This window comes from Pagrus major, chromosome 11, assembly GCF_040436345.1.
Source record: "Pagrus major chromosome 11, Pma_NU_1.0".
Lineage (NCBI taxonomy): Eukaryota > Metazoa > Chordata > Actinopteri > Spariformes > Sparidae > Pagrus > Pagrus major.
Genome location: NC_133225.1, coordinates 31889702 through 31909228, shown reverse-complemented (window position 1 = coordinate 31909228; position 19527 = coordinate 31889702). Strand labels below are relative to the sequence as shown.

The 19527-nt window shown below is 42.1% G+C and overlaps 1 protein-coding gene across 1 annotated transcript in view; it reads right to left on the bottom strand.

Annotated features, from left to right (window-relative positions):
- The window catches only part of zc3h3 (zinc finger CCCH-type containing 3), a 62334-nt gene that overhangs the window by 10571 nt on the left and 32236 nt on the right, over positions 1-19527 (bottom strand). The window contains exons 4-8 of the mRNA XM_073476941.1: positions 15458-15608; positions 7639-7805; positions 3808-3886; positions 3323-3478; positions 2404-2473 (exon numbers count right to left, since the gene is read on the bottom strand). Coding sequence (XP_073333042.1) covers positions 2404-2473; positions 3323-3478; positions 3808-3886; positions 7639-7805; positions 15458-15608 — 623 coding nt within the window. The remainder of the gene's footprint in view (positions 1-2403; positions 2474-3322; positions 3479-3807; positions 3887-7638; positions 7806-15457; positions 15609-19527) is intronic.

The following is a 19527-nucleotide window of genomic DNA, read 5'->3' as shown; positions in this document are numbered from 1 at the left end:
GGCTCAAATTGTGAAAGAGTGGTTCAGAGAGCATGAGACATCATTTTCACACATGGATTGGCCACCACAGAGTCCAGACCTTAACCCCATTGAGAATCTTTGGGATGTGCTGGAGAAGACTTTACGCGGCAGCCTGACTCTCCAACCATCAATACAAGATCTTGGTGAAAAATTGCAACTCTGGACTGAAATAAATGTTGTGACGTTGCATAAGCTTATCAAAACAATGCCACGGTGAATGCGTGCTGTAATCAAAGCTAAAGGCGGACCAATGAAATATTAGAGTGTGTGACTTTTTTTGGCTGGGCAGTGTATATGGTGGTTTATGTCAGGGACAAGGTGACGCCAATTAGTCTGTGTTGCTTTTTTTTCCTTTCCATGAAGATCACGTCACCATGAGTGAATAAAGAAGGGAGCTGGGGCGGTGTGAGCACCAGATTACATGAGATTATATGAATGTGTAAACAGATGTGGTTCTAAGATCACACCACCGCCATGTACAGTTCAGACGTCCCGTGTGCCAGGCAATCTGTCACACTGAGCAGCTAAATTACCTTAATTGTAGTTGACAGCAGCAGAGTGAGAGTGAATGTGTGTCTTGACAGCATCTGTGTGTGCATGTGTGAGTGGAGAGATCTACTGTTCAGTGTGGAGGCCAGTCTAAATATACCTCTGAGGGGTCCGGTGGAGAAAGATAGGGGGGAGGTCGGGGGAGGCGGAGTGTGAGAGGGACTCCTCCTCGTTGGGATGGGATCAGTTCTACCTCATTAACTGCTACAGAAATATTTATCCAGGCTGCAGCCCGTCCAGCTCTCATGATGTGTTTATGTGCTCTGGATGTGTGCACAGACTGGGCCAGTGGTGGAGGGAGGGAGGGGCGAGAAGGGGTTGGTGTTCCCGGGTGTAGGGCGGCAACACCAGGGGAGTAGGCTCAGGGGTGTCCAGTTTCGAGGTATTTGTGGTAGTGGGGGGACAGTAGGGTGGGGTGCAGGATTCGGGCTATCCACACTAGTGCCTGGATCAGGTTCGGAAGGCTGCTGGGTGTATAACCCTTTACAACCCCCCACCCCTCACATCAACCCGATGTCCCCCCCCCCCCCCAGAGTCCTGTTTAAGGGGTCCACATGAAATAAGAGCGGGAGTATCCTGTGGAGGGATGGGCCAAAGGTTTGGGCATCATTACAAACAGACAGCTGGGCTCTCAGCACTCACAGGCAGCAGTGTGACAACCAACACAGGTGCAAGGCATTGTGTGTGTGTGTGTGTGTGTGTGTGTGTGTGTGTGGGGGGGGGGGGGGGGGGGGGGGTGACGCACCTGTTATAGGGTTGTTTGTCAAGGAAAAAAAAGGCAAAAATGCTTTCCCTTTTTGAGTGACTACACTTTCCCTGAGATGGGCAAGAGTACACACACACACACACACACACACACACACAAACCAGAGGCTTTGGCCAATTGTGGACACAGCTACCAGGTGATACTATGTGATATGAGTTATCATGACATGAAAGTTTCATATTGTCTCGTGCCTACATGAAGGAACAAGTTTCCTGGAGGTCAAGTGACATCAACCTTAAATCTGTACCAAGGAAAGTTATCACATGAACCTTGATAACAATATTTTTTATCTACATTGTTTTATACACCTGATCATGTAATTCCTGTCTCACATTGGCTCACTTTTGATTAGATTGATGTTTGATCGATGTTTGATTAGAGTAAAACCACATAAAGGTAGTGGGCTGTTGGCTGATTGGTTGATTGAGCTTGCGGTTATATGTGATTTGTTGTGGAAGATATTTCATTTTTTTAATCTTTAAGGAAACTGTAATCAAATTCAACAAAGCAAATTGGTAATGTTTTGTTAGACTGATTACACAACAGGAATGCAGTTCATTTAACTATCCATTAATTGAACAGTTCTGGTCACAGATTGACTGGGTTTCATTAAAAATCAATGAGTCTGAGGTGAAGGTTGTGTTCCATGTTGTTGTGTGTGCAAACCAGGGCGAGACACCTGAGCTAAACTCTCACATTTAATAAATGTTTTTTGTGTTTTTCAGCACTTTCCACTCACACAGTTACATACATTTACAAGGATGGAAGTGATAAGAGAGAAGATTGGTCTGTAGACCATACAGATGACCCCATTTTACCTTAAGGCTGATCATTTACCCATAGGTCCCTGCCTGAACCCCCAAACAGGTCAAGTCTTCATCACTTCTTCCTGTAGCATGGAAACAGGAGCCGTGCCAAGAACGTGAATACGATCCACGATGACTGTACCCACATAGTGTGTCACATTATAGCTACACACTGTACCCAACACTGGCCTTTGCAATTAAAATCCACAAAACACCATGTTTTCCACCAACGCCGTGTATGGACGCATGTAGCTCCGTTACCTTCTCCTTCGCCACCTTATGGGAGAATGGGCAAGTCCCGTCTGCCTGCTTGCAAGTGCCTCGAAGAAACCTGCAGATTAAAACAGAAATAAGCCTGAAAACACAGAAGCTAAGAGAAGCTGCTGGTTCTGGAAGTGTTTTTGACCATTACAACTTGTTATTTCGATGATATCCTCAATGTTATAAACTGACAAACTTTTGCTCCTGGGCTCCACTTTGGGCATTCCTGGTCCGGCAAAATTGCAGGTCAACAACCACACAGTGACACTGCTTGAGAGTTCTAAGTGGCAAAAAAGGATGAGCAATCCTCACACCCTCTCAATGGTAAACACAAGTTGTTACCATCACACCTTTGCAGACTGTTCCCAGAGATTCTATAAACCTTCCAGTGTAGCTCTGTTAAGTCCTGGTGGTATGAGGTGTTTGTGACTTGCATTTTGTTGTACTTGATTCTTGATCGTCTGTGATGTTGTGGAGCACTTTGTTATTAAATATGTCTGTCTTTAATCGTAATGTCTTTTTGGTTGTGTTTGTGCATTTGTTTGACAGTTGCCTAAGACACAAAGATAATTTGCAAAAGCAAGCAAACTAAACTAACAAAATAATTTGGAGGAATCATTTGAATCAAGATTGGCATTGACATGCAACAAAGATCCACTGCAAGCAGCAGACATTGCAGTGTGTTTGCTGTGGTTCTTTGTTCATGGTAGATAGCATCCATACAAACCTTGAAGTTCTTCACATGCGAGTTAAACTGAGCATTGGAAAATAAATGAAACTCTGACTTCCTGAACCTGAAATAACTCCTCCAAGTTAGCAGCTCTCGTGGTGTACACTGGGTATAGTGGTTATGGAAGAAGATTATCCATCCTTACTGATAATCAGAAAAAAATGGGGCGTTCTTTTGCGTTTATTTTACCTGGTGCAGACGGCCACCTTGTCCGGATCGTGGATATAGGGACAGCTGTTGCCACGGTTACACTTGCCAAAGCGGTTGTAGTACATACAGTACTGCTTCGACTGCTTCTTCTGACGAGCGTGTCTGATTATGGCGAGGCTCCTCTGGACTGCACGACTTGTTTCAGACACACAGACAAACCACAGGTATTGACAAATCAATAGTAAGCAGCCTGTGGTAACCAGAGAGGACAAAGTGTATATGTTTCAACTCTCAACCCGGTGAGGAGCTTCGGGTAAATGTATCCACCGTATGCTAATTTTAATTTGAAAAGATTAGCTCTGGCTTTACGCCTGCAGTTGACAGTGATGAAAGGCAGTTAATATTGGGAGGGTGGATCAAATGCAAAAGTCTTGGCTGGATTTGATTTCATGATGGTGCTGTTGTATGAGGACAGCCAGCAGCATGAGAAGAGCTGAAACAGGTTGGTGGTGTGAAAAGCTTACCTGGCTAAATGACGAGTACTGTAGGGTCGACTGAAATTGTGATTCGTGGATGAGACCTGGGCGGTGCTCAAAGACCTTCCTGAATGTAGAGAAGAGGGACACATGAGCAATTTAAAGGGTACATATTATGAAAAACTCACTTTTTCAGTGCTCATGCACTTACATTTGTGTTTCTTGAGTGCCTAACAATCCACAAAATGTGTTTATATGTTATCCCAGTCAGGTTTTTGTGGGCTTCCGGTCAGAAAAAAATTGTGATACAACAAGCCTTTCAGAATTTGGCCTCCTACTTACGTCAAATAAAGGCTCATTTGAAAATTACCGCCCCAATCTGACCCATCGCTTAAGAACTACCTTTTTTTTCTCCTAAGCACCAGTCCTGCTTATGTTGAAGGTGAGAGTTAAACACAGCTGCTGTTCTTGGCTGCAAAGACCGGTACAAATCACTACATCAGCCCCCAGCCTAACAGGACATTAGAGCCGAGTGGATTAAGTTTATTTTTGATGGAAAAGTCCCAATAACAACTGGTAAACTCTTATGTGTGCCAACCATTTTACTTTGGAGGGCCAGTACAAAGCTACAAGCTAAACACGAGAGCTGCTCTGTTATTGGCTGCAAGAATCAACACAAAAGTCTTTGTCTACTCCCATCTGACATGTGTGTCAAGACCCAGTAGAATACCTTTATTTTGATGGAAATGTGACAGAAATGTCCTCACAACAACTGGAAAACTATTGAATTGTATGTGTGGGTCTGTGTCTCTCTGTGTGTGTGTTTTCTCCCAGACTGCTCTGGTAAATTCACAAGCTCAAGTGTGGATTTACTACGGACTGCATTATCAACTAGAGCCAGTAACTGTGCAAGCTCAAGAATGGATTGATATCGGCTGTCTGTGAACCAACTTCTAACTTGGAAGCTGTAAGTTTTGCCATGTTTCATGCTGTTTTGCTGTGTTTTGTTAAGTTTGCCTGTTGATTTGGGTGTTAGCATTATACTCGGCTAATGTGGCCATTCTGGAGCACTGTTAAACTAATGTAGTACTAAGAGAAACTGTGTGAATGTTAAGCCTCATTTGAAGCCAACTTAAAAAAGACTGGTAGGTTTGAATATGGTAACTGTCTTTTTCATGTTGCAGTTCAACATGTTTTTGGTATAGAAGGGGTTCTTGTGGTGATCTTTATGGTAAAAGTGCCACTAACTTGAAGCTAAAAACACCAAAGGAGATGAGCGGAGACATGATGAGTGGCTTCAACATGACCAATCAGAACAGACAGGGCAATTTCAAGAGGGGGGTCTTAAAGAGACAGGAGCTAAACTAAAAAGAAATGTGGGTTTGTGCAGAGGAGATTTAAGAAGTATTTAAATGTATTACACTTGCCTATTTTAGCAATGCCAATATGATACAACGCCCAGGAGCAATTTGGGCAAGTCCTACAATACATTAACTCCTCCTAACCGACTTATGTTGTGAAATGTTGCCACATTACTACAAGCAATATGTTTTGCATGGTGATGAAGATACGGATACATATTTGAAGGTAGAGTGGAGGTCAGTTTTTGTCTTTATAATGATTTCATCTTTTTTATGTATTCATCTTGCATGTCCTGATGGTGTCATTTTACATGAACCATATCTAAAGTAGAAAATAGAATAAAATTAAAAAAATACAATTAGATCAGATATGACAGAACTGAAGCTGTCTGAGTGTGTGTTTGTGCAGCCAGATGCAATAACAACCTGATATGTGCCTGGTTATTTATACTGTGGTGGTTTGACACATGGGTGCCAAAGCCAAACGTGACGTCCGGCCCTGCTTGAGAACAGCATAAACACTATGTACCCAATGCACTCCACAAACGCTGGAGGGAAAGTGTGTGTGTGTGTGTGTATGTGTGTGTAGGGTTGTTGGAGGCCATGGGAGGACTGGAGAGGAGTACAAGGAGGCCAGGAGGTTGAGGTTTCAGTTGATCTCATTCAGACCTCTAATTTTGGAACTTTTTTGGCTGTTAAGGCGCTCGTCAAGTCTCTCTGGTGTGATTTAAGCAGAGCAGAATTACAGGTCATTGGCTCCAGACTGGAAACAAATGTGACACTCTCTCCGGGAAGATGTAAGAGCACAACTCCTGCAGGGGAGACACCTGAAGCGTGTTTCTGGAGGAGGCAGGAATGTGTGTTGGGATGCTGGTCACGAGTTGAGCAGAATGGAGCTCTTCAATTTCCCCTGCAGGTGTAGTTGCTACAGAATGTGTATAAGAGAGAAGGAGGTAGAGGCAGATCTAGGCTTTAATCTGCACCGTCCAGTTCTCTGAACCCTCCCCCTCGCTGCTCTGACAGATGACAACTTTATTATTTCAGATGGCAAATCCAGCCAGTTCCCGTAAGTCTATTAGAGAGCATGTGGACGGAGCTGCAGCTACAAACATGAATAAACACTTTTTTATCACCTCAGGGTGCACACACACTCACTGGCCTGTACTCACAATCCATGTCCTGAATAGAGTGGTGTAGTCTGTGGTCCTAAAACCCAGAAATCGGTTAGCATTTTTGCACATCCAGTTCCATCCTCTCAAAGTCTATGTGTTTTTGTCTCCATCATAAAATACATTATAAAATGTCCCACAATTTATTTAGAAATCGCTTCCCTGTGTTAAAAACAGTGGTTGCTGTTTTAGTGTCTAAATGAGACTACAGAGGTTGTCGGGGACAGGGGTTGTCGGGGACATTAAACGTCATCACAGCGAACACAGAGACTCATCTACTCACTAGTCTGTCTTCACAGGCCCACTTTAGTTACAAACTGTTCTAACTCTGACTTTACATTTTCTACATTGATCAGTTTATAGAAAACCTGTTTAGTAATTGTGTAGTAGATGTCTAGTGGTGGTGTAGTTAAGTCATGTGACTGTAATGTAGTCTGTTTATAGCCTGACATTAGCTTTTTACCTGGTGATTTAATTTACGCTTCAAAAATCACAAAAGTGGTGTTTATCTGTGAAGGTTATCTTGATGAACAAAACGTGTAAGTATCATAAACTTGTGTTTGCCACAGAGCTTATTTTCCGCGATATTGAAAATCGCACTTAAAAAATCTCATAGGCTTTTTGTGGGGGGAACCAGGGTGATGCTAACTTCTGGGTTAGCTGACAAAAATATGCATCCCCACACCACTCTATAGGGCAGGGGATCAAACCTTAGTACATTTCTGGTACAGAATGAAACGTTAAATGACTTGTCAGATTACTGTCCTTTGATTAGACAGTTCCTGATTATTTAGGTTGAAATGTTGCCAATTTGAGACCGTTTTGTCTTTCAACATCTGTTTTTGTGTAGAAAACCTCTAATATGTCATGTGGAGCTGCGATGATTAGTCAATTAATCGATTAGTCGACTGAAAGAAAATTAATTGCAAAGTATTTTGATAGTTTTGATCGATTTGACGAAATCGTTTCAAAAATGGCAAACATTTGCTGGTTCCAGCGTCTTAAATGTGAAAACAGTAATTGGACTCAAAGGGCAAATGTTCAAATGTAAGTTTTTCTGAACAAAATAAAATAAATTCAATTTCATCTACCTAGCTGCAATGATACAGACTTGCGCCTGAGCCAGAAACAGCTGAGGATTGGCCCACTCATGCTGTGGTCACAACCAGCAGCGGTCTACTACTTAATACTTAATGATATGTAATAATACAGCTGAGTCTTTCTCTATCGGTCAGAGGGAGTACATAACTTTACCAATATATTATCACAGTTTGGTAATATCATCTTTGATTTGACAAAGAACCAGATGATTTTTTAGTTTTAGTTAGTTTACATGGCAGTGACAGTACCTGTTCTGTTGATCGACATACTGGATGCCACAGTGCGGGACAGCTTATTGGCTGACACCCGGTACAGGGAACCACGAATCCAGCACATGCCGCTTCCTCTCCAGTGCTGAGTGGATGACTGGTGCCTGTCATGGGGGGGAGCTCGCAGACGGCTCTGAAGGAAACTCCTGAGAGGAAGAGGGACAGAAAAGAAAAACAAAAAGAGACAAATTGAAATAAGGCAGAAGAAAACATCTCTGGAGCTCATATTGAAATTAACTTTAAGTTATATATTCCGTAAAGGATGAACTGGTTTTATTACAACTTGTAAATTACAATTATCAGTTCAGCTCAGTTTACGTTCTCTGAGCTGGATCTGCTCATCCCACCCTCAGTTCCACTCCTCTTTTGCCTATCTTCCCTCAAGCTCTTCCACTATATCTCCCTTCCTCTTTATGTTTCCCATCCTCTGGTCTCCCCTCCTCCCTCCCTCCTTCTCTCTTTCTCCCTCCCATGTCACAGCACTCTGTTAAATTGCTCCTCTAATGGAAAGGACGGCAGTGTGGAAATGGAGAGAATTGAAAAGAGGAGAGGAGGAAATCAATGAGATAATAGGCAGGGCAGGGGGCCAGGGCAGCAAGGTTGGCCCCTACACTGGAGCGTAGAGACCACACACACACACACACACACACACACACACACACACATACATACAGAATCACAACACACTCCTGCTACAGTATGTACAGTACACACAATCACAGGCGTCTACACACATGCTCACCATTCAGAAGTCACTCAGTAGACGTGTGTGAGTATGCGGCGGCTGTGCCTGCAGTGTGTATGGGGCTGCTGGGTGGTGGTGGGGCGGTGCAGGGGTTATGGCGATAAATTGCGCTGTCCTGTCACTTCTATTTGGGGCGGATCGGGGCTGGTGTGCAGGTTGCCGCTGGAGGTAATTTGCTGCCGTATTTCAGATGGGCTGGAAATGGGTTTAGAGCGAGAGTTCATGCCTCCCATTACAGAGAAAAGAGAGGGTAACCCCGAATGCACGCCACGCACAAAACAACTGACACGGACGCTTAACGCGCTGCAGCCGGCAGAGAGCTGCTGCACTGCTGCAAATGAGAAAAAAACAGAGGGAATATCAGCCATCAGCTGCATTCACGTAGAGGGTCTACCTGACCGCGCGCCATAACTCAGCTGCACAGACACTCAGTTTCACTGATACAAGACCAGTGGCTGCCCTACACGGGGCAACTGCAGCCAGGGGAGCTGTAATGGAGGCTAATGTTGGAGGGCTGACTGCCACCCAGGGAGGCTTAAACAAGGACCGGGCGGCCTGGGGAGCCACAATGGAGGTTAATGGGGATATGACATGAACAGTTAACACAGACGGCAGTTAACCTCGACACAGGGCTGCAGCAAGGGGGGTGACCGTGGTTGTAACATCCAGTCTGTTCAGGTGTTTTCACACCGACTTCGTATGTTTGTCTCTGAACATCAGAGTGACTGTCCTACTGACAGGTTCATGCATTATCTTATTGTTTGACATGTTTGTCATGAATTTTACCACCCCTAGGTGGTAAACACCCCTGATGGATCTTCAGGTCTCTACAAAGGGGAGTTTTATAACTGTGGTCTCAGAGGCTTGCGGAGGAGCCAACAAACACCTTCCAAGTTTCACAGGTTGTGTAGCTCAGCACGTCAAAGAAGCCGATTGGTTAATTCAACTTTATGTTGGAAGGAAAGGTTCAAAATGAACCACTGTAATTGCACAGGACATGTTAGTGTTAAGAAGAAAGTAGCCATGCGCACGTTTATGAACTCATGTACGTTCAGTTATGTGTAGACAGAGAAGCAAGTTCCAGCATGTACTGTATGGCTTTTTCATTCAATGTGAGATGCAAGCCTCATTTGAGTAGAAATTAAGTTATCAGACTTCTGTGCAACTGTACATACAGCCATGTGAATTGAGTTTCACCCTCAGGGAGACACCAGTAATGAAAATGGCCTCTGTAAGAGCAGATTACCTTTGCAATGAGGTAATCTGCTTGCAAGGAGCGAGGAGGAGAGGAAGGAACAGTGTAAGCAATTCAAGAATCAAACCATCAGAAAGTGATTGAAGTGATTGAAACTGAATATAATTCATAATGTTTTCATAAGAGTATAACAACCTGAAAGTTGTGCTTTCATTACTTTAGAATGAGCCTTTTATATCTACAGAGGGAAAAGGTTCTCTTCCATAGAGTCCACCATGTTTCTACAGTAGCAGACAAACCAAGTAGGTTGCAATCGGCAATGTCACTGCTAAATGCCACCAAAACCTACACACTGGACCTTTTAAGAGGAATAGGTGTTTTTCTATCCATCTCCTAGTCTCACATTGCCAGACCTATCTCCACAGCACTGTGTCAGTCTTCACTGTGCACCAGTGTTTCATAAGAGTTTGTTAGGGGAGAAAACTCTCGAGCTTCTGAAGTCTTCTGAGTGAAGTCAGTGAAAATATACAGCGTAATGTCAACTCTTTAAATTCTTGTGGCCTTCTCCAGAGAAAATTAAACAAAGTGATGACTTTTAGCTTATTAAAGGGTGTCGATTTTTTCAATGGTCCTGCTGACTGAATCAGGCTCATAAGTAATTGATTGCAATCATCGTCAGATGTCTTTGCGTTGGTGTTGTTTTGTCTTCTGGTCCCTTCAGCCATAACTTACTCTCATGAAAACCTTCATAAAAATGTGAAAGATGATCTTTAAAGGACAATTGAAATGTAAAATGGGCGAGATAGGAGCCATCTAATCTACAGGTCACGTGACATCCTTACCTCCACTTGTTCAAACTTCTTATTTTGTCTGATCAAAAGTCAAATACCAACATATTCAAATTAAAATGAAACAACAAAGAGAAAAGAAGAAAATCCTCATTTTTGAGATGCTGGAACAAGAGAATGTTTGACATTTGATTGGGTAATCAACTCATCAACCACTTGTTTCAGCTATCAAGTGCAATTTCTGTTCTAGTTGTGTTGTAAAACATAAAGACAGTGACTTCAGGTCACAGTAAAAGAACATTAACTCCCCAAAAACAAAAGTGGAAATGTGTTGAGAAGAAGAAGAAATGAAGGAGGGGGCAAGGGCATTCAGAAGCTCCCCTGTGACTAGCCTGCATGCGTATGCACGTACATGCGCGTGTGTGTATACAGGCAGGTGTGTGTACGTGCACTGCCCTGACCATGCGATGCACAGATAAAGGAGAGCGCAATTCAGCACTACCTTCGCCGTTGATGAATGATCCGACTTTTGTTTTAGTGACAGGGAAGAATTTGGAGGGTCGTCGACTGCTCTGAATAATGCTGCCCTTGTCTATTTGTCTGCAACCCAAGCATTAGTAAGCTCATATTGGGAAACAGTTACCCTTGAAACAGAGCACAGCAAAAACATTCATCTGACTAATTCCAACAGTAAGGACTCCTGCTCCTCTTTAGGCACTTAAAGGAAACCAAAGCAGTGTCATTACACATCACGAACCCATCAAATCCAGCTTAAAGGGAGCTGACTGTAATGAACAAAATCCTTGTATAGGGTAGAAAATAACATTAAGAAGCAAACCAGAGAGTATTTGAGTTGAATACAGTGTGAACAGCAGCAGGAGAGGATCATATCACACAACTGTTTGGATGACTAATGTGATAAGTAATGAGTAAATGAATGAATTGGGGTATAAAAGGCGATGAATGGGGGAGTGAATGCGGGAAAAGGAGAGATGTGAAGAAGAAGGAGCACTGCTTCACTTTATTGCCCAGTCTCTTACATCCTGTACTGATCGATACTGAAGCACTAAAGGAGATGAGCGCCTGGACCTAGTGTGTGTGTATGTATGTGTGTGTGCAGATGTATACACTCAAAAATAGTGTACTTATTTGGGTGTGGAGGGTCCCGCCATGTTTGGGGCTTCAACATTTATGTCAGAAATTAGTTAGAAAGAGATAGATGCAAGTAGAAGTTAACGAAATTAGGATGTGAAGTTGATACATTCAAACAGACAAACAGCTACATGCAGGATGTGACAAGAAATTCATATCATGTCTTATTAAATATAAAGGAATAAACAATAAAGAGAACAGCAACGGAGCAAACACATGGATGAAGAAAATTAAAGTAGGGACAGCGGAGAGAAAAACAGGGAGGGTGTGAGGGAGATGAAGGGAGGGTTGGGCTGTAATTTATCCTCCAGTGTGCATGCTTTACGGCTTTCTTAATTCAACTCCTGCTACTATTAATGGAGTTAATGTTGAGATTATATCTATTTTCTGGTGGCGGGGGTTGAAATACTGCAGCCGGTTCCCCCGCCCCTTCAAACTGCCCTACAGCGCTAAATCACCCGCCAAGCTCGTTATGGCTGAAACCAGGTAAGAGCATGGCATGTTGGGTAGAGAGAACCTCTTTTCCTGTGAGTCTGTTATCTGAAACTGAACACTATTTTCCTCTTCAACGTTTGATTGACTTGATCGATCTTAGTCTCTATCTTTAAATTTGTGTTATTAAATGTTATTCTAGTGTATTTTCTCATTAACAGCAGTTTGTATTCCCACTGTTTGCTATACAAACTTTTACCATGACCACTGTACTTCATCTGTAGTACGTGAGAAGGATTTACTTAGTTTTGGGTTTAAACTTCATTCAACCGCTATTAAAAACGTGTCTCTTCAATAATCCAAAAACAAACAAAAACGACTGATGAAACCTTGCAGCATCCTTTATTTCTATAGTATGGGCTCAGTGAAGATCTCAAGACTGTCTCAAAAGGGTTTGACACTAACAGTGTCCCCTTGTCCCAAGACAATAGAAAATATGTTTAGGACGAACAGAGATCCTCTGCTGTCAATTCTAAATTTTAAATGCTAATACTTTTAATTAACAACTATAGATGATAACAGAGAAAGAAAAAAACATTTTGATTTTGGGATGGTTAAAATAGTTTTTTGGCATGGTTCCGGGGCGATGGTGAAAAAACCCCCCAAAAAACTCTGCTCTAAAGCTGTTAAACATGATAATGTTTGTAAAATGATAAATGGACTTGCATTTCTACAGCACTTTTCCAGTCACATTCACCCATTCACACACATTCACACACTGATGACAGAGACTGCCATGCAAGGTGGCGACCTGCTCATCAGGAGCAATTTGGGGTTCAGTATCTTGCTCAAGGAAACGTTGACATGCAGCCAGGGGGAGCCAGGGAATCGAACCAGCAACCTGATTACTGGACGACCTGCTGTAACACCTGTACTCAGCAATTTGAATTTGGGAAAAATGTGATTGTATGTTTTTCACAGGTTTATAGACCAAACAATCATAATAATGATAATAATTGGTAAATTAATCGATCAATATTGAACATAGCATTATATTTCTTAGCAATGAAAGCTGTTAGTTAAATTTTAAAAATTCCCTTCTGAGCATCTGATCACATGAAGAACAGCTGATTTCTATTTTAAACTTTTAAAAAATTACATATACTCAAGAGCCCTACTTTAAACATTATATTAATGTCATTTAGAATCCAAACAGGCTGCCTGAATTGAACACATTGGGAGCCTCTGGACCACCCTGTAGGGATGGCATTAGTTTTTCAATGCACGGCCCTGTGTGAGGGGTTCAGCTATGAGCAGGCACCAGAGATAAGAGCAGAGAACATATGAGGACAGGGATCAGTGGGTCTGATAGGCCAAAGATGAAGAGCAGCACTCAGTAGTTAAGAGCAGAGAATATGAGCTCATGCTCCACTCAATAGCTTCAAACTGATAAAAGTGGAGGCTCTTTGGAGTTAAACAGATAGATAAGCAGGAGAACGGAGTATATGGGTGGGAGAAGGGTGGGGTGGGGTGGGGTGTGATCCACTATCCTTGGGGACCCGACCTGTCCCCCTCCCTCCCTATCTCTTTCCTCACTTCTACACACTTGGTGATATTTCACAAGATGTCACGGAGCTCAAATTGAAAATCCCTTGATGAATCAATATTTACTGCAGCAGCTAAATGAATAGTAATAAGTCACAAGAGGCTGAGTCCAGCCACAGTCCAGGCTGCTCTGTCTCACCAAATCTGGATTACACAAATGAACCCCCATCACACACACACAGAAAATGCTTACTTAAAGAGTAAGTTCACCCCCCAAAAACAGACATATTTTCACACTTGACACTGCAGATATTTTCATTGTTATACACTCAGGTTTTGTGATAACAACCATGGAGATATTTGATGAAATTTTGGTTCTGTTGCCCACAATAAAGCGGAGGTTTTTCAGGAACCTCACATATTTAATTTTGGGTGTCATCTTGAGTAAAATCATGATTTTTCTGGGTCTGAACATTGTTGGAAACGTTTAGGATATGTAAGTTCACAACTGAACAAAATTAAAACAAAGGTCTAGTTGTTTTAAGATGAAACAATTTAAACAATTAACCGATAACGCGATAATTTAGTGACAATAAAATTACTTAATAGTATCAATTGCAGTCATACATAGAATAGACAGAGGTGCACTCATGCCAAGTCAACCCTGTGTTGTTTGGTGTGTGTGTGTGTGTGTGTGTGTTTGTGTGTGACAGTCTAGTCATACCTCAGGCCAGGAAGAGCATCCTGTTAATTCTCTGCACATTAACAGATCATCAAAACTAACCACAACAACGTGTTCAAAGCTTTCACGATCACTGTGTGAACACTGCGGGAAAAAAAGCTCAACACCATTTTGAGAAGAAACATCTTGTAGTGTTTCTTTTTCATAGTGATTATGTCATGAATATGGAATTAACCTCCATCACCCAATAACGCCCTCTTCATAAACATGAATTAACTCTCAACCCTCAGAGACGACCTCACCACCACAACCAGTCACCTAAACATACATTATGTATTCTACACACAAGTAAGTCATATAAGATACACAGGATTTACAGGCTGTTGTTAAAAGATCAATTGATAGTTGATTACAGAAAAAATGTGTCCATAACAATTCTGACCAAACAACTTAACATATTAGCCATTTATCAAACAAGAATGTTAAAAATACTCTGGTTTGAGTTTTTGAGTGAAGATTTGCTGCTTTTCTCTGTTGTATGTCATTGTAATTAGAATTTATTTGGATTTTTGACTATTTTTCAGACAAAAAAGAAATTTGAAGGCATCCCTTTCAAGTTTTGGAAATGTGATTGCCATTACTGCCCGACCAATACTTGATTTGTGGGGCCGATGCTGGTATTAGAAAGTTAAAAAATCGCTATAACAATTTATCAGCCAAAATACACACATTTTTTGTAATGATCCCTTAAATGTGGTTATCAAACACTTTTTTCAGTCTAACAGTAAACTTTATTGTCTGAAATGACAACAGTGCACTTAAACAGCAAACTTACTGGGAATTTAGAGATAATAAATTTAACAAACCATTAACAAAAGGGCTAGGATTAGGGATAGGGTTAGGTACTTGCAGCTCTAATTCAGATACTGTGTTCACCGTGTAATCAACACTCATTGGTGGATTAAATCAAGAGACGGAACCACCCACTCTTCCTCTCTCTGCATCTGTCCTGGGTGGAGAGAAGCTTTCCCTGCTGGTGTACAGTAAATTAATGTGAGGAGCACAGTGGTGTAAATGGTTTATTCTCTGGGTTATCTACTGTGTAAAAATGAGCACCATAAATTCCCGACCCCTTCCACTCATGCTGCACATGACGGTGACATAAAGGACAGGGCGATGCTCTGCACTGAAGGATATCAGCCATTGAGACACATTAAAGCCAGACCTGCAGGAGGTGTGTATTTGTTAACATGGATTACCTGGCAGACTGGATCCTCTTGGCTCTCCAGGAGAGGGCAGGGTTGTAGTGGTGGGTGGGTGAGGCGCTGGAGCCCGGGCGGGTCACAATCTTGTAGCGTGTCCTGTACACCCGCTGAGAGGCAGGGCTACGTTGGGAGGAGGAGACGGGGCCTGAAGGGCAGCAAAGTTGAAAGCTCACGGTGAAAATCTGATCACACACACAAACAGAAGCAATACCTAAACACCCAGTTGGTAAGTGAACAAATGCACACACACATCATTTTGAATGCATGAAACTGTGTATACACACACACACAGACACAGACACAGACACAGACACACAGACACACACACACACACACACACACACACACACACACACACACACACACACACACAAGTTTGTCTGATGACTCTGGCAGGTGTGCTCTTTAATAAGCTTCACATATAAAAATGAGAGGGAATAACAAAGGCAGAATTTTTATGAGCCTAATAAATCATATCCTCTGTCTCTTTGCTCGCTGCCTTCATCCCTCCTGCCTGCTCTCCCTCCCTCCGTCTCACTTTAAGTCTCATTCGTTATATCATTTTACAGATCCATCAGAGAAGCGGCGTAAGAGCGGAGAGATCGGAATAGAAAAAAGAGGACTAAGTGTTTTTATTTATTTATTTATTTATTTGGCTGTGTATCCATCATGTTGTTTTATGATGGCCTTTGCTGGCTGATGTACTCGCACATAATAGAATAGCATTTGCATTGTGGGTCGTTTAAGTCCCTGTTCACATCAGTTTACAAAGATCACAGACCACATGGGGCAGGAGCCTCTGTACTGAGGTCTGACAGGTAGGAACAGTGTGAATAACTGTGGAAGTTTGTGTCAAATACTCTTAAAGAAACAGAGAAATTAAAAAAAAAATACATTTTCAAGTTCTAATACTGTGTCTACATTAATTGGTCAGTTATTGCTTGATATGTGCAAGAAACACAAGCAGTCAGGTGATCAGTATGTTGTAAACAAATCAACAGTTTATCCAGACTTTGGTAAAACCAAAAGTGTCACTCAGCATTTATCAGTCCATGCACAGGAAAACTATACAATGTACAGTTAAACCAGGAAGTCTGTAAACTGTGAGAGATATTTTGTAATCCAACTCTATTAAGATGACCAAGGGCATTCACACTTCAACCAAACATGTGTAAATAACATCATCTCATTACAATGCAATGTTTTGCTGGGAATCCTTGGGTCCTGGTGTTCCCTTGACATGCACCACCCACCTAAACACCGTTGCAGACCACATACACCGCCTCATGGCAACAGCCTCCAAATTTCCTAGATCCCAATCCCACTGAGCATGTCTAGGGGGTGAGCCAGAGCAAGACAAGACTGGAAGCCTCACCTCCCAATCCACAGGACTCAAACAATCTGCCCCAACGTCCTGGTGCCAGACACCAAAGGACACCCCTATATAGTGCTGGGCGGTATACCGGTTCACACCGAACACCGGTGTATATTTTCGTTATGATATGAATTTTTAATGTATCGCCATACCGGTGTATTTGATTACACAATGTTCGAAACGCTATGCTGCGCCGCCCGACACTGTTTCAGACCAGACCCTTAATGTTGCGCTTCTAAACACGCATGGTGCGACTGCGAGGCGTGGTGAGGGTAAACAGTAGTGCTCTGGTGTTACCTTATGGTGAAGATGGATAGGATAGACATTAGCCCCATTCACACTGCCGTTTGTATGCGGAGATCCTGTGCCAGTTATCCACATACTCCTTTGTGTGAAAGTTTCAGATGCGGCGATGGGTGAAATTTCGCTGCGCCTCTGATGCGGCTCCGGAGGTAGTATCGTACAGTATAGTGTCGGTCTGGTGTTCATTGTCTGATAAACTGTACAGGTCCTTCACTCAACAAAATATAGATAAATGTCCCACAAAGCAACGTTACATGACCATACAACAGTAACATAGTAACTGGTCGTGTCTTTGGCAACTTATATGAGGAAAAAAATACCGCCTTTAATTGTGGACAAGTGTCTGTCCGACCGACTATTTCCGCCCGAAAAACAGCGTCTGTCCCCGGCAAAAAACTTTAACTCACCAACTGTTTGTCGCGGTGAAAAAAATCACCACGATGGTCAGCCCTCCTGACCGAGACTTCAGTTAACTTTCCCCCATAAACAGCCTCCCTCCCCGTGAGTGAAAGAGTCAGACAGTGTCCCATTTACTGATGGCGATTATGTAATTATGTAATTAAGAGAAAAATGTAACTTTGTCATTTTCCAGGATATTTGGTGGGTCAGGATCCCAATCACAGCACATTATAACAGCATCCATATGATTATAAACAGTCAGCAGGTACATGTTTAGATTAACAGGAGGACACCAGGAAACACTTTGAAAAAAACACAAACGTCATCATCATGACGTGTACCGTCACGCCTCCTTTGGAGCCGCGGCCTCTTCACTAAGTCACACTTGTTGTATATTTCCTTTTTAGATTTACTTGAATACTGTGTAATGTACCTGGGCTTGAACTTAAAGCAAAAGTATAATTATTACAAGTTGCACTACTTTTTGTATTGGTTTTATAAAAGATGTTTGTGAAATTTGCACAGTAAAAGTTTGTATTTTGACTGCAATTGTCTTTGCATTCTGATTCCTCACTTCGTTAGAATCATGAGTGTTTTTTTTGTGTAAACAGCATCATTTTCTGGGGCCATGCAAACCTGTATTACTACTAGTGTGGAATTATTCTACAATATTCACTCATCATGACAGTAAAATAGACCATCCTAAGTCAATCTACTGCAGTAATTCCTCTCTCAACCAGTAGAAAATGCTGTGAACACCTGATTATGCATGAAAAAAAAAATACCGTCATATACCGTGAAACCATTAGAATTTTGAAAAATACCGTGATATACATTTTTGGTCATACCGCACAGCACTACCCCTATAGGTGCCCCAGAGACAGGAATAACTCTTTAAGCCATTCCTTCAAATCAGTCTTTCCTCACTGAATTAAGTTTGACCACACTGTGGGTTGATTCCAAAATGCCTGAATGCTTGTGTTTCTTAACATGTCTGACTGCTTTTCAGGGATGTCACCACGTTTCCCAGATCCCAGTAATCAATTTGGTGTGTACAAAATTATTATTACCAATGAAAGCCAAACAGACAAAAAATATGATTTCAGCTGTTGAAAATTGTAAATATTACGTCTATATTGACCAAGACATGGATTAAAAGTCTTGTGGAAAATTACATTTGCAAAAAGCCTTTTAGAATTTAATTAGCCGCAAGCTGCACAGCACTTCATAAATAGGTAGAAACTTTTCACTACTACAGCCTGAAAAAGAAGATTTAATGCAACATGAATCAGTTGCTCACCATATTCATTTAAATTATTCCAGCCCCCAAACACCCCTTTTGCATGTCATTATCTGCACTACCTCTTCCCCTTCTACCAATCATTTACTGTGGTGGTCAGTGACAGCACTCTGTCTTCCTAATGAGTAAAGAAAAGACAGAGTGAAGAGAGGTGTGAAAGAGGGGTAACAAATGAGTTTATACACCCAGTGAGGAGCTAATTTCCTATCACCTCTTTCACAAGTCTTTAATTGCCAATTGTCAGGATTGTCGCCGTTTTAATTAGCATTCAATAACAAACCGTGACCACGAGGGCCGCGGTGACAAACAATAAAATGATTCGATTTCCACTTCTACACATTCTAGCTTCTCTCTCCACTCTTCCCCCTCACTCTTCCTCCCCCAGGCGTTGGTTTCATTTGTCAGCTGGGATGCAGCTCTGGATCAGCTGGAAAATTCATCTCAGACAAACATTTACTGTTGGACAAATCACTGCAAGCTGGGGGCTGCTGAAACACTGACTGCATGTTAAGGACACACACATACACAGAGACACACACTGTGACTTGCACATGCACATGTGTTTGCTGACAATTGGCTATTAAAGACTTATGAGTTGTACATATTAAGTTTCATTATACAGTTATAATTCCATGCGATATCATGCCTACACCATTCTGATTATAACCTGAAACAAAGATCTAGGTA